The sequence below is a fragment of the Taeniopygia guttata genome, chromosome 3 (genome assembly GCF_048771995.1).
Source record: "Taeniopygia guttata chromosome 3, bTaeGut7.mat, whole genome shotgun sequence".
Classification (NCBI taxonomy): Eukaryota; Metazoa; Chordata; class Aves; order Passeriformes; family Estrildidae; genus Taeniopygia; species Taeniopygia guttata.
The window spans coordinates 27,204,672-27,219,820 of NC_133027.1; the positions used below are offsets into that span (position 1 = coordinate 27,204,672).

Sequence of the window (15,149 nt, forward strand, 5' to 3'; positions counted from 1 at the left end):
ACATAGTCGTCGTAGGCCTCGTGCGCGGGCGGCGGGGGCGGTCTGTAGCCCGGCACGGATGGGGCGCCCCGGGCTCGAGGCGTGGGGACACCCCTGGCCACCGGCGGCACAGGGAGCGCCCCGCGTGTCACCGGCGCTCCTCGGGGCGCTTGGGCACCTCGTCCAGGCAGCGGGGGAGGAATGGCACCCCCACGTCCCCTGCGGGGAGCAAAAAGGAATGATCACTCTGGCGTGTGCAATGAGGGAAGACGTGCCCCATTTTAAAGGCTCTCATGTTTTTACTACTATTTAAAGCGTCAGGTAACTCTGGGGTTTTGGCAGCTACAATGTCAAGCACTTTTAGGCAACATCTCAGGCAGAACTCATATTATAGAAAGGCATTATTTTTTAAACTACTCAGTGCCTTTTGCACCTGATCCTATTGTTGCTTGTACTAATAAAATTCTGAATCACTGTAATTCACAGGGTTGTAGAATTTCTCCAAAGCAGTTCTAGAAGATGAAGAAAATGAGGAACCTCTTCTGTTGCTCTCAATCTATTTTACAAGAGCAGTCATCACTCTCATTTTCATGCTTATTGCTGGGTGAGAGAAATGGATTGGCAGAAGATACTGCTGGACTGCAGAATCTTGCAAGGCAAAGTAGAGGAAGAATATAAAAGGAAAGGAATAACTTTTCTTCCTGTGTAATTTAGTTCAGCACAAAGGATTGGTAGTGTGGGATTCTACCTTCCCCCACTGCACAGAGAGAACAGCACATATAGACAAGCATGGAAAGAGGTTTAGCATCCTCTGGACTATTTATGCTATATCTCCCTTGCTGTACAAATAGTAACTCATAAGAAGCTGTTTAAAAAGACTTGTATCTATAGTAAATGATGAAGTAGAAGGGGGATAAATCAGGGTAGCAGTCTGTGAGTTTTGTTTCAGAGCAATATGCTCCTGGGTGTGCTGTCTTTTTGGAAGACTGTGAATGCCAGGTATAACAACCCTGCATGACACCACAGTTGTGAATGCAACTCAGATCTCCTGAAGCAGTAGGAACTGTGTCTTGTTCCCTGCTGAGAAAACCAAACCCACTGCTTTAGCTTGTGAAGTTCATTACTTTATTACAAGTTTCAGTAGCTGATTTTAGACTTGCAGAATCAATGAATGGTTTGTGTTGGAAGGGACCTTCAGAGATCCTCTAGTCAAAATCCCATGTCTTGGGCAGGGACATCTTTTGCTAGATCGAATTGTTAAAGATATGTCCAACTTGACCTTGAACACTTCCAGTGATGGGGCACACAAAACTTTTTCCAGTGTTTCTTCCCTATGTCCAACCTCTTTTCATTTAAGACTGGCAAAAAGTCTCTCTCTTTCTTATTAGCCTCCTTTATATATGGAATGGCTGCAATGAGGTATCCCTTCTCCGGGCTGAACAAGCCAGCTCTCTCAGCCTGACTTCATAAGGAGAGGAGCTCCAGACATCTGACCATTTTTGTGGGTCCTCTGGACTTGCTTCAACAGGTTTTTAAAATATTCTTCTGGGATTTTTGACTGGAAAATAGGGATCTGTGCAACTGATTCAATCATTTGGGCATTTTGCAGGAATTAGGGGCCAGAACTCCACCAATTAAGCTTTGAACCGAATTTAAAAGCTGCTGGTTTGTTAAAGTAACATTCTGAACTACATTATTAAGTCAAGCTGTTCAGAGATCTCGGATGTAAGGAAGACTGAACCCAGACACTCTTTGAATTGAAGATGGTCATGAATGCCAGCTGCAAAGAATTCTGTGTAAGTGCATCATACCACCAATCAAAAAGCTCATGTAGGAAAAACTGATGGCAAACTTGATAGACATCCTTAGGAAAAAAAACCTCAGAGATCATAGGAAAGATCAGCCCATTCAATTACTGAACAACTCCTTTGTCAGCATAAGGTACCCCATATCCTATTTCCTTCAAAATAAAGAGTCCATTTTTTTAAGACTTATCTGGAAATGACCTCTATGGAGAGAAGACTGGAAACAGTTAGGTTACTTAGATACTTCAGGCAATGAAGTTCTTAAGGGTTCACAGGGGAAAACAAATCTGAGAGAATGTTCTAAGATTTTACATTGGCCTTAATAATAAGCAGCGATATCTGTTATTTAGATATGAAAAAAAAACTTGGGCACATTCACATCCCAATGTTTTTAGATTATGCCAACCAAATTCCCTTAAAACTGATAACCCATCAATACATAACATATAATGAAGTTTTTATATATATAAACTGTATATTTGTATATACAGACAGTATAGCTGTAATATGTATAAAAAGTAATTATTTGGCAAATGAAGTTCCACCTAGACTATGAGGCCTTCTCTGACTACACTATTATTTTGACCAAACATTTTATGCTACTGACCATACCGCCTTAGTACTAGCATAAAAGTATACTTTCTTAGAAATATCCTTTTCCTGTCTTCATAATCTGCTCTCATTTATTCTCACTCACTGTGCCCTGTAGGTCAGAGAACCTAGAACAATACAGACTACATCAGAAGACAAATATTTTAGTTTACTGATCAGGATATGTATGCAACTGTCTTTTTTTTCTTTTAACAATGGGTTTTTTTATTACTGCTTACACTTTGTAAAGCTATTAACATAATAGCTCAGGTTACCACACCTTGAAGGAGCTGCAGGTGGCACACGGATCCCTCTTCCTCGAATGCCCCGTCCACGTGACGAATCCTCAGAACCATTCAGATACGAAAGTTCTCTCAGTTGCTCCTGGCGAATTTCATCATTATAATCCTGAAATGCAAAAGTTGAAACTTCCTGAAACTTTGTACTTTGGCTGAGCTGGCAAGCCACCCAAACCAGAAATTCTGTGGATTGTATTTTGCTGAATTGTTCTGCATTATCACTGGTATGTTAAAAAATTGTACAAGTGGGAGTGGACAACTACCTATAATACATGGACAGAAAAATGTATATGTATGGGTAGTGAAAAGGATCATAAAGAGCATGAACATGCAAAAAAACCCACAAAAGGCATAAACATAGAAAAATGTATCTTTATGCAAAATGCAGATGGACTTTTGCATACAAAAGGTACTAATTTCAAATTACTTGTAATTAGACCAAAAAAAAGTGTATTTTATTAATTTATTTTTTTGCCAAACTTCCCTGGTGATCTTTATGCACTTAAAACACATATTCTACCTTATTTTGAACATTAGCATGACTGGATGATTTAATTCAACACCAATTAGCATCACAGAAAGTAGCATTCACTTATTTTGTATATCCTGAAAAGAGTCAAGTAACAAAGCTATGTTTACTATAAAAAATTATTAAATGAAATAAAACAGTCCCATTTTAAGTCAACAAGGTATCGACTTCAGCACTGCAATTTCTGTTGGCTCAGTTAACAGAACACCAGATGAACTCCCTTTTCTCACTGATATAAAATAGAATCACAGACTCATAAAAGAGTTTGGGTTGGAAGGGACCTTAAAGATCTAATTCGAAGCCCCCTGACATAGACACCGTGTTGACTTCCTCTTCATTGGAATTCATGACTGGGTGAGGTAATCCTTGAATATTAACTATGTCTCTTGGGTCCCTCTTCCTTCCAGGGCTCTATCCTACTGCACTCCACCAAGCAGTTCCCTGTAGAAACCAAAGTCTGCCCTCCTCAAGTTCAGGCCAGACCTCGCTGTGCACTCTCCTCCCTGCCCTAAGACTCTTGAACTTCATCATTTCATGGTCACTGCAGCCCAGGCTAGCCTTGAGCTTCACTTCCCCACCAGCCCCTCCCTGCTGGTGAGAACAAAGTCCAGCATAGAGCATTGCCCCAATGGCTTCTCTAGCACCAGGAGAAGGAAGTTATCCTCAATGTACTCCAAGAATGCTCTTGTCCTGCTGTGTTGCCCCTCCAACAGATCTTGGGGATGTTGATGTCCCCCACGAGGACCAGGGCTTGTGAACCTGAAGCTCATCTTTTCTGTCTATAGAGTGTCTCATCTACTATAATACATAATAATGGACACGTTTGCTTACTTTATGTTAGTCCAAATTCCTTTGTCAGAAATTCCTTTTTTTTAGCTTCCTTACATTTTATCCAGCTTTTTACAGGTTGATCGCTCTACTGAAAGTCCGTTGCAGCAGCTAGCTCACTGGCAGCACAGCTGTGTGACAGCTAATTATTGTGCCAAAACAGAAAGGAGTATTGAATTTCAGCTCTTTTGTCCTTCCATCCCTCCACAGGCAACTGCCATTGACTGTTATGCAAGGACCTGAAAATGCACTACAAGTGACACCTCTTTCAGCCAAGTGGAAGACCAAGTGAATGGTGAGCTGGAACTGAGGCCTTGCTTGTTGCTTCTCCCACCTGAGGAGGTCCAAGAAAGCTGTTTAAATATATGATCCTGATCCTTCTGTGTTCTAGGAGTGTAGGCCTGGTCATAATTTTCTTTCTAAATTCTAGAGAGAGTAGCTGGAGAAAAATCTATTACTGAAATTCAGAAAAGAACCCTATTTATACAACCTAATGTGTGATAATTGCAGCACAATCATAATTTAAAATAAAATAATCTATTTTATTCAGCAAATCCCTAATTTGATAACAAAATAGATAATGGCTTTCATTTCACACCATGCCCAAATATTTTTTCACATTTTTCTGTCCTTCTAACACTGATAGTTATAAACCAAAGACATCTTCTAAATCAATGTGCTCTGTAAAATACAGAGGGAAATACAGAATCAGTGAGATCACATTTACAGCAATTGTTGGACCAGGTATCATCTACTGTGCCCTCTTGATATCATCTGATATTCATACTGGCTTTGCAAGGATTAGGACTTCAAACTTGCTGATTGAGTTTACCCTCCAGATTCCACACTGGTACTGAGAACAAACTTCATTAATGTAGGTACATTTTGTAAGAGGAAAATGTAGAGGGGGGAAGGACCTGCAAGGGACAGAAATTGGAATTTCTGTGTTGCTGTTTTAACCCCTCTCTTTTGGAATATTGCTGTATAAATGAATTCTACTAGAAATTGCCTCAAAGAAACTATTACTCCCGCAGGTAAAAATATAATTTAAAATCTTATTATTGACAAAACAGAATATACAAATCACATTTATAATATACAACAAAATCTGCAAAACTTCACCATTCTGTTATGCAATGCCCTTAGTTTTAATGTGCAGGTTATTTGCTGCACATTCAGTTAAGAAACTATATTTTGAAATGACAAGGTAAACACAGCAAAGTACTCCCAAAGGAAAATGCTGGGACAGGTTTCTTAAAAGTGAATGATTTTATTAAAAATATAACTCTATACATATAATTTATTTTACAGGTGCCTTAGAAAACATAGCAATGTTCATCATTTCTAAACTCGAAAACTGAAATTTTCAGCAGAAATTCTAATTTTGCCTCTTCTTTTAAACAGAAACGTAACACTGAATTAATCTTTCATAGCTGCTACAAGTATAGCTAGAGTCAGGGTATCTATCCTGATGAATATTTAATTGCATCTGAGTTCAGAGTCCAGCACATGAGCAAAATTATGCTGCTGATGTTTCATATATGCCTAGTCCCAAGAAAGAGTATGTGATGTTTTAAGGCATACCTATACTAGACAAAGTACAAGGAAGTAGCTACACACTACAGTAGTATATTTTGTTTCAGGGAAAAAAACCCCCAAAGCAACCTCCTTTATATGTTAAAATAAGCTCACATAAAATGTCCTGTACTTCATAGCTTTTCTTAAAGCTTTCTAATAGTCTTATACCAACACTTACAGCTGATAATCTACATTGACCTATATATTTTGCTCTTGTTTATATCCTTAAAGACATTACTATCTATAAACAGCTTTTGTATTTACTGCTGATAAGGAGGCAATTGACTTGTATCATGATGGTCAGTGTTTACTAACTGTGAACTAACCACCCATGCCCACAACTATTCACCTAAACCCACATCTTGACTTTAGAAATGTGAAGGATTTTCAACATCAGCAAAATCATAGGCCCAGGGCCAACATAAATTGCCATGTTTATGCAAATGCCTAAAATACCAAATTACATCCTTAGATAAAACATTAAGAAGTCCAGAAAACATCATTATTAATGAAGGTTTGGAGTGATTAATAAGGTTGGTTGCCTTGACTGTTGTATGAATAAAGGAAACCCATGTACAGGTTTTCCACAGGAAATTAAGAGTCCTGCTGGTGCCAGCTCACCCACAGGCCCTTCTGGAAGCACTGAAAGGAGGTGCAGCAAAGAGGGGAAAACACATAAGCTTCTAGGGAACTAAGTAAACCATGTTGATAGAAAAAAAAGCAAAGTATGATGCAAGTTGCAAAACCTGATCTGAATTAACAAGAATATGTAGTGACAAGGGAAGAGAGTTAATAAAGAAATCAAAGGGTAAGGCACAGAAAGACCAAAAGAAATTGGGGAATATGTATCTATCATTAGCATAACAAAGGCTCATAGAAGTCAAGGATGAATCAGTCCCTAAAGGACTGTGATCTCCTCTCCTGATGTACTCTTCCCATTTAAGTTCTATTATAATTCTATTAATAAATATCATTACTCTTATCTGTGACAGCTGAATTTCATTCTTACCAGATAGGGGAAGAGTAATTTAGGTTACATTCAAACTACCTCAAGAATGCATGAGTTATACATGTCAAATCTAAAATGATAATCACAATATTTCACACTGACAATTTTGAAGCATGAATAAGGCACACTCTTTCACTGCCATGCATGCAATATCCTCTGAAGCTCTGTGTTGTCAGCATAGAGCATCACACTCCCAGACATATATTTGCCCATCCTGCCACACTCTCTTCCTGTGCTCAGGCAGCAGAAAGGGAACAGGAGATGGATTTGGACTCCTGTAGCATTTCTGCACCCTGCCCAGCTCCTCACATCAGCCAAAGAATTCCAGGGACGTGTGTATTTGCACAGATTCACTGAAGCTAGACAATCTCCCCTAAATTCTGCTGGTGCTGCCTTGGGGCTATTTTCAGGCAGCTTAAATTCCAATTAGGCTATAATTTCCATGGAGTACATGCTTCAGAAAACTCACAGCCAGAAAATGGGACACAGACGATCCAGTCAATTTTAGGTGGAGCTAGGTGATGGAAATATAGTCCTTTTGTTTTGTTTGGTTTTAGATACAGTCTAATTTTAGACACGAAAAGAGACACTGTCCACATGCCCTCTTCTGTATATGGGGAAGCACTAAAAAGCACTGTGAAAATAACTCGTGATGAGGAGTTCCTGGAGACTCCCCACTTCTTTGTATTCTCTGTGTCCCTACAATGGTAAACTGTGCTATACTTCAGCTTCAGAGCCTAGTGAGAGCCACTTATCTGGACTCATGGGGTCAGGATCTGCAGTTCAGTGCACTGAAGAGGACAAGAACCCTGGAATTTCCACTTTTTAGTTGAGTGCTTTAATATCAGGCTTTTAGAAAAAAGTATAGTACTGGCTGCTCAGTAATTGAAGTACTTGACAAACTAAATCCTGAGTTGAGAAGAGACACTTGGCATTTCCTGTTACTTCTTAACATTTTAAAATCCTGTTCTAAGTCTGCAGTGCACTCAAATATAAACATATTGAACTTCTTCCAGCACAGATCAATAATATTTATCATTGTCAGGTTAGGCAGCTTAGAACAATTGTGCCAGGTAAATTGGACAGCCCTCTCCACCCTAAAATTTGGGTGAGACTGTGCCTGAGGTGGGCATGTAAATTAATTGCTACACCTGAGTCAGGGCAATCCCTGGTATCAATCCAGGCTGGGGGAATGAAGATTGAGAGCAGGCCTGATGGGAAGGACCTGGTGGTGCTGGTGGATGAGAGGCTGGCCTGGTAATGTCCACTTGCAGCCCAGAAAGCCAAATGTATCCTGGGCTGAACCAAAAGCAGAGTGGTCAGCAGAGTGAGGGAAGGAATTCTGACCTTCTGTGCTCTGGTGAGACTCCACCTGCACTCCTGCATCCATCTCTGGGGACCCAGCACAGGAAGGCCATGGAGCTGCTGGAGTGAGCCCAGAGGATGAATAACAAGATGATCAGAGGGCTGGAGCACCTCTGCTATGAGGAAAGGCTGAGAGCTGTGATAGTTCAGCCTGGTAAAAAGAAGACTTCGAGGTGATCTAATTGTGTCATTCCAATACTTGAGGGGAGCATGTGACAAAGATGGAGGGACTTCTTAAAAGGGCACAAAGTCACAGGACTACTTTCAAACTGAAAGAGTAGGTTTAGATTAGACATTACAAAAAAATTCTTTACAGTGTTGGTGGTGAGGCAATGGGACAGGCTGCCCAGAGATGTTGTGGATGACCCATCCCTGGCAGTGTTCAAGGCCAGGTTGGATGGGGCTCTGAACAACCTGTCTAGTGGGAGGTGATTGGAATTAGGTGATCTTACGGTCCCTTCCAACCCAAGCCATTCTATGATTCTATGAACTGCATCCTTAAGCTTCATGCTGTGTCTTTCTAATACTAATCTGAAGTCCATTGCAAAACATGAGATTTGTCTGTAGCTGAGCCCATGCCCAACCAAGCAACCCCTACAAAGTTCATCAGAACTGTGGGAACTGGCTCTACCCATCCTCCCTGGGTGTCTGATGGGTATGGCATATGTTCCCAACAGTACATGGAGAACCTCAAACCCCACAGCTGTTTTGATGCTCCCAGATAACACCCACACTCTCTGAACCCATGTTCAATGTATATGCACAGTTTCCTGGTTACCTGCAGTCAAAGCCATCTGTTAGGATGGCCCTTTGCCCATTCACAGATTGCTCTGGTTATCATACCAGAGCATAGGTGCCAGGTAATGATGGGTTTAGATGGACAGCCTGCAGTGCACCACAAGTAACAAAGCTGCTGCCAAAATGACTCTAGTACTGCATTAGCAAGACATGCCTCTTTGCATTTGCCCATATACATTGGCACTCAAGTAAGGCCATTTTGTATGCATGCAGTTCTCTAGCAGACCCCAATAAATATATAAAAATATAAATATAATCCATCTGAGCCCAAGGATGGGCTCAGTAATCCATATAGCCAGATCCACAGCCATAAACATTACGCATTTTCACTTGCCCCATATGCAAAAGGTGCTGTCTTTACCTGCTTACAGTCAGTCTGAAAAATAAACCTTAATTGTGTAGATCACCCTTACAGACTGAAACACATAAAACAGACCACACAATTCTTTCAGTAGCAGTTTGAATGTGTTGCAGCCAATATGAGTTTCAGCTTCTAAATGCCTATGCGCAGAAAGCAAGCAGACATAAGCTAGAGCCACGTACACTTGCCTTGGAGGTTAGTTGGCAGCTGGGGGATTTGTCAGCTTGCCACAGAGAGCACTCACCCAAGCGTGGATGTCATTTTTCTCTTTGAGCATGCACAATTAAATCTGCCTGGCATCATCAGCATGGGGCACCATTCTCTACAAGCAGTGTGGAAGGGAGGGGGGTGTTTGCTCCTCGGCATCTGAAGAGAAGCTGCCAATCCCAGGGTGGAAATTATACATAGGCAAAGTGCTAAGAAACTTTGACTCAGATATTTTAGTCTTTGACAGAACAGAGCTAAATAAGTCTCAGCTAATTGTATAATCAATTTAAATTTTGTTTTTCATACTAAAGAGACCTTTCAACAGAAGATTATTGCAGTTTATATGGAAATGCTGTTAACCACACAAAATAATCACACTGAAGATGGGTGAATGGCTTTTGAAGAACTTGCAGAAGCCTGTATTAAATTTCAGCTGTTTAGCCCAATTTGTTCCACTCCTCTTGCTCACAGGCCCCATACAAATGGATACTCTGGTCTGTAATTCATTCGAATGACAGCTATGCTGCCACAGAAGTTGGTTAGCTGACAGCTCCCTATCCCTGAATTTAATTCCAAGTAAGCTCTGGCTGCCAGAGACTTGTGTTTATTTACAGCTGTTGATTGAAAGAGACTTATAAGGGAATTGGTAATGAGAACAGAGGACATATAGCAGGCTATGGGAAGGGTGGTGCAGCCACCTGATCTTAAAGAAAGTGTTACTGATTCCCACTGGATGTTTACACTGGCTTCTTGGAAGGGATGTGATATGGCTGGTCTTCCTCCAGGAAAACCCAGCTGCTTCAAAGGAGGCAGGGAGAGGAGTAGGACTGCCACAGTTCTCCAGCTGTTTGCTGAAACTCTGCAACTAATGAGATCATTAACTGCTCTTAAGGCTGGAGTAACTGTCTGCTATCATTTACATTGAAGCCAGCACAAGCAGCAAGCTATACACAGTACATATGCAAGTTTTTTGTTTTTATTTCTGCTACGCCAGGTGAGACCCAGATTGCCTCCTGCTAACCCACTGCCTCCTGCTAACCCACTGCCTCCTGCTAACCCACTGCCTCCTGCTAACCCACTGCCTCCTGCTAACCCACTGCCGTAGGTTTGCAGCTCCCTAGTCAAGGATAACAGGGATGGCAACAGTAGCCAACAAAATTCAGAGGTGTTTACTCTTGTTTAGTGTGCCTGTCTTGTCCAGCCTGGCTACAGCCACGCTCCCTCAGCCCCATGTAGCACAGTAAACAAAACATGCTGCTTGACCTGAGGCGACTAGAAAGGGCAACCAAGAACTAGAAGTCTGGGCAAGTATCTTACTACAGGTCTGTGGAGTGCCCTTTCTTTTACAGCTTCTGGATCATTTCAGAACTTTAAAAAATCCCATTAGGTGATAATCTCTATAGGTTGATAGCATATAATATATTGGAATGGAACTTGATTCATGACAAGGAACTAGTTTTTAAATCAATTTTAGGGGTATTTTTACTTATTGCAATAGAGTATTATGATACCATGATCTGTCCTTGGAGTAAGCACTGTCTTGGTAAGCACCAAGTCTATTTTACAGATGCAGAGCAGAAATATCTTAATAATTCTGCTAGCTGAATACTGAAATCTATTAATAACCTTAAGTCAAGAGATAAAGAAGATCTTAAATTTCACTTACCACAGACCCAACTGTAACATCCTGGGAGCAGAATCTGGCAGAAAGGTGATTCTTTATATCAGCACTCTCTTGGCAGAGGAGCTGTGGGAATGGTAACATGGCCTGTGTGTTTGGTCCTCCAATTTTTATAGAAAACTGATTGCTCCAGACTAACCCAGGTTCCGCTGAGTTCTAGATTCTGCTGCATGCAGGGCCCTGAATATCTCTTTGATCATCCAGTTTAGCCATAATCTGTGTCTATGAAGTTTTTTTTGTTGGCTTTGAATAAACAAGGACTGGAGCAGCATTGTCTCCACTGCTGATGGCACTGCACCAGAACCATCGCTGCCTGGCACAGCTGCTTGGCAGAGGACAAACTGGTGGCAAAGCTGGAACAACAGCAAAAGAAAGGATGGAGACAGAAACTCCTTCTGGGAACCTCAGGCTGCCATGAGGGCTTTGGAAGGCAGCAGCAGTGCCTGGGCATTTTCCTACCCAGTGCCTGGCCAGAGGTTGAAACAGAAAACACAGTATTTCTATTTCTCATGCACTCTTCTTACACAGCCATCTGACTAACCCAAACTAAACAGCATAGCACATCCCATCCAGCGCCAAGATGGTTTTGCATATAAGGGAAAAAAAAAAAAAAAGATTCATGCTGGGAAGATGGTCTGTAATAGCATCATAAAAATACAAGAACAATTTTCACTGCTGGAATCAAAGGTATTTTCAATCTGCTTGGTTTGAACTGCTATAATCTAAATTAGTTTCATTACAGATAGATTTATGGATAGCCAGTGTAATGGTACAGAGGACAATCACAGGAGAGCAAGCAGGTATGCTCTCCATACTAAACTCAATAAGCATGAGGAAAAGACAGTAAAAGAATGCTGCTATTGAATTCCAGGGTCACTGTCTGAACTGTCACAGAAACGAAAAATATTATAATAGCATACATTTACCTTTCTGAAGTTTATGCCTAACTTCATGTGAGAAAGAGTAGAAATATATAAATAAATAAAAAAAAGTGAAATAAAAAGAAACATATCAAAATAGAAAAGCTGAAATCATGACAGTGGAAAACGAAAGCAAATGGCAAGCTCAAAAAATTAGCAACAAATACATAGGTTTAAAATAGCTGATTTAATAATTCCATTAGAAAGATATCCATCAGGTGTAAGATGTTGTAAGTTTGGTTATTTTTCAGAATGATATTTGAAGGGGAGATTAATAATGAAATAACAAGTAATACAAGATTATTAAGGAAATAACAAGAAGTAGAAAATAATTCACAAAGGAAAGATTAGACCATGTACCAACTACAGATATACTCATTCCCAAGTGTCTGTCTGCTCTCCATGAAATACATGGTATATGAAAGATTAGGAATAAAATATATAAAATTGAGTAAGTAATTAATGCAGCCAGATCTAGGTGAAAACACTGTCAGAGTTTCAAGCTAAACAATATTTATAGAGCATGATAAAAATGTAATCAGTTCTATATTAAAGTTGAATATATTTTATTTTGCTATTGCATAAACCCTTTAAAAAGGTTTATCCACCAGGATATTTATGTATTTTAACAGGTATTTTAACAGAATTATCACCTTTTTTATTTTTTTTTTCTGTTAACAGAGTATCATCTAATTCCTGCTTCTTACTGGGTAGCAAAAAGTAATTTTGCTTCTTATATTTCTTCATGACTGCTGTGTCTACCCTATCCCTTCCCAGGTAGCTGCACAAGAAGACCAGCTTCAGATCAAATACAAACTCTACAGGTTCAAGGAGAAATAAGTTCCCTGGCTGAAGGACCCACTCACTGAAAACATCTGAACAGAAACAGCTGAAGATCAAGCCCAACTATAAATCCAAGAAGTGGCAGTAAAGCAGAGGAAGAGATGCAGGCTGTCATGTGGAATGCTGCCAGAAAACTTACAGGTAAAAAAAAAAATCTATTTATAAACAGCATCCAAAAGCAGAAAAACAACTTCTAAACTTCTTGCATTTATAGCAAGATATTCCATTTAGTACGTGATGGTCTGTATTTCATTCCAGCTTTTGCATTCACTCTAGTTGCTCCGAATATGATATATTCCTGCATCAGGTAACCCTAATGATATTCTCTGGGCACAGATGCAAACTCTACTCTCAAGAAGAAAACCACAGGCATATTGAGAGATGTAAATGCCATAAAAAGAAGTCAGACTTAACTATAATATTTTCTACATACTAGATTCATTAGCATATAACTAAGAGATGAATTTTTTTTTTCTTTTTTTTATAGTAGAAAATGCACACATGATGACTGGGTGAAAGGAGAGGAATCCTCACAGAAATTTTTCTAAGACGTTAATCACTCGTTTATATTAGAACTATGTTCTTCAGTCTTTCCTAAATAGCTAAAGCAAGACGTTTCTGTAATTTTTTATTAAATATGAGTGAAAGCAAGTACAGGTATTTAAAATACAGCATATATTGATGACTGGTTATTAAGTCAGCACTATGCATTAGTAATATGGCTAACATTATCCTGGCCATGAATTTCCTTTCCTAAAGTCACAGTCTTAATTGGGATAGTAAAAATACAGTTGAATAATTAAGCAATGAAACTTAAAGTCTCACCTTTTCTTTTTTAACCTTAAAATACAAGGGCATATTGAGGAGGTGCTTTATGAGTAAGCATAACTCCTATGCCCTAAAGAACTTTGCTGAGCTCAGTGCCACCTTAAAGGGACTCACAATTCCATCTGGAAAGTGGATGCCAGCAGCTGTTAACCAAGTGCCACATACACTGAATTTTCCAAGCAGATTTCCCATTCAGCACAAATATGTAATGTTTGTTCAGAGCCCAGGTGAGTGCCACTGACTCCACTGTGTTCAGGGCTTCAGGGCAGTTACCCACTCATACAAACCCCACAAACACACCCAAACCAGGCACCCAGAACCCCACTGTGTGAGCTCAAGTCTCACCCGATTTCACCGCAGAATCACAACTGGGGTTTGAAATCAACCCTGTATTCTTGACAATGAATAAAGACCCCACTGATTTTAGCGCTTTTCTGTGACTAAAAGCTGGGGCAGGTGAAAAATTGTAGAGATACATATAGCTAAAAATGTGACTTCATTTATTTTTTATCTAAAAATAATAGGTAGTGCTAATAAGCCTCAGTTGTGACGTGAATGCAAAAAATTTTACCCAAAGGATGATTCCTTACCAGTCTTCTATACTGCCAGAAAATCTGCGGTGAGCTATCATAACATCAAAATATATGTAAAAATCTGTTACCTTACTTTGCATATTTTCCAACCAAAAAATTGTATTATATAGACTTACAGTGGAATTATGTGGAACTGAATACAAGTGATTGTGAACCTATTAGTTCCAAATTACTACTTAACCATAATTAATCCAGTTCTACATTATCAATTTTAGAAGCACGGTGGAAATCTGTGCTAGACATTCCTTATGGTTTTCTATTCAATTCAGGAAAAATGTTCTAAATTTAAATAAATGTTTTAAGTTTAGAACAACTAAATACCTTGTCTTTCAATATAATAATTCACCTCATCAAAGAAAATATGAGGGGACACTAAAGAAATAACAACAACTGCATCACTTGTTTTTTTGAAGGAAAGAGTGCTATAAATGGAATGAACCGAGCCTAACTTATTTTTTTTTTTTTTTGTAATTCAAATGATCAATTATTTTAACTGAAATGTATTTAATTAAACCAAAATGTATTTAATTTAAAGTGCTTGCCATGTGTTTTAATGATTAATCTGGAGAGGCACTGGATATCAATGTCTCATTATGCATTTATATTCAGCATAGTGAGCCAAGTCAAACACATATGACTTCTAGGTGCTGAATATTCTCAGTTTCCAGTAGCTGCAACTAATCCTACTTAGCAGCACAGGTAGATTATTTTATTGAACTTAATCTTTTCAGACCTGGGGTTTATGAGATTAAAGCCTCCAGTCCAGCTCTCTGCTGGGCAGGTCTCAATAAACCACAGCTATTTATACTCATTACCAATCGGGCTAAGTGTTTTAGATAAAAACCTCATGATTCTCCTGGATTCCTTAAACCTTCTATAAATAACCTCGATTGAAAATTTATGTATTAACCTGAAATTTTGATGTCCAAGCTTTC

The 15,149-nt window shown here is 39.5% G+C and overlaps 1 protein-coding gene across 18 annotated transcripts in view; it reads right to left on the reverse strand.

The window, feature by feature from the left end:
• Window positions 1-15,149, reverse strand: part of KHDRBS2 (KH RNA binding domain containing, signal transduction associated 2) — a 459,539-nt gene that overhangs the window by 249,407 nt on the left and 194,983 nt on the right. For all 18 annotated transcript variants that reach the window (XR_012054901.1, XR_012054900.1, XR_012054902.1 and 15 more), the window contains exons 5-6: window positions 2,656-2,783; window positions 3-198 (exon numbers count right to left, since the gene is read on the reverse strand). Coding sequence is in view for 2 of the 18 variants with exons in the window: in XM_072926493.1 (XP_072782594.1) it covers window positions 3-198; window positions 2,656-2,783 (324 nt within the window). In the remaining 16 variants the exon portion in view is untranslated. The remainder of the gene's footprint in view (window positions 1-2; window positions 199-2,655; window positions 2,784-15,149) is intronic.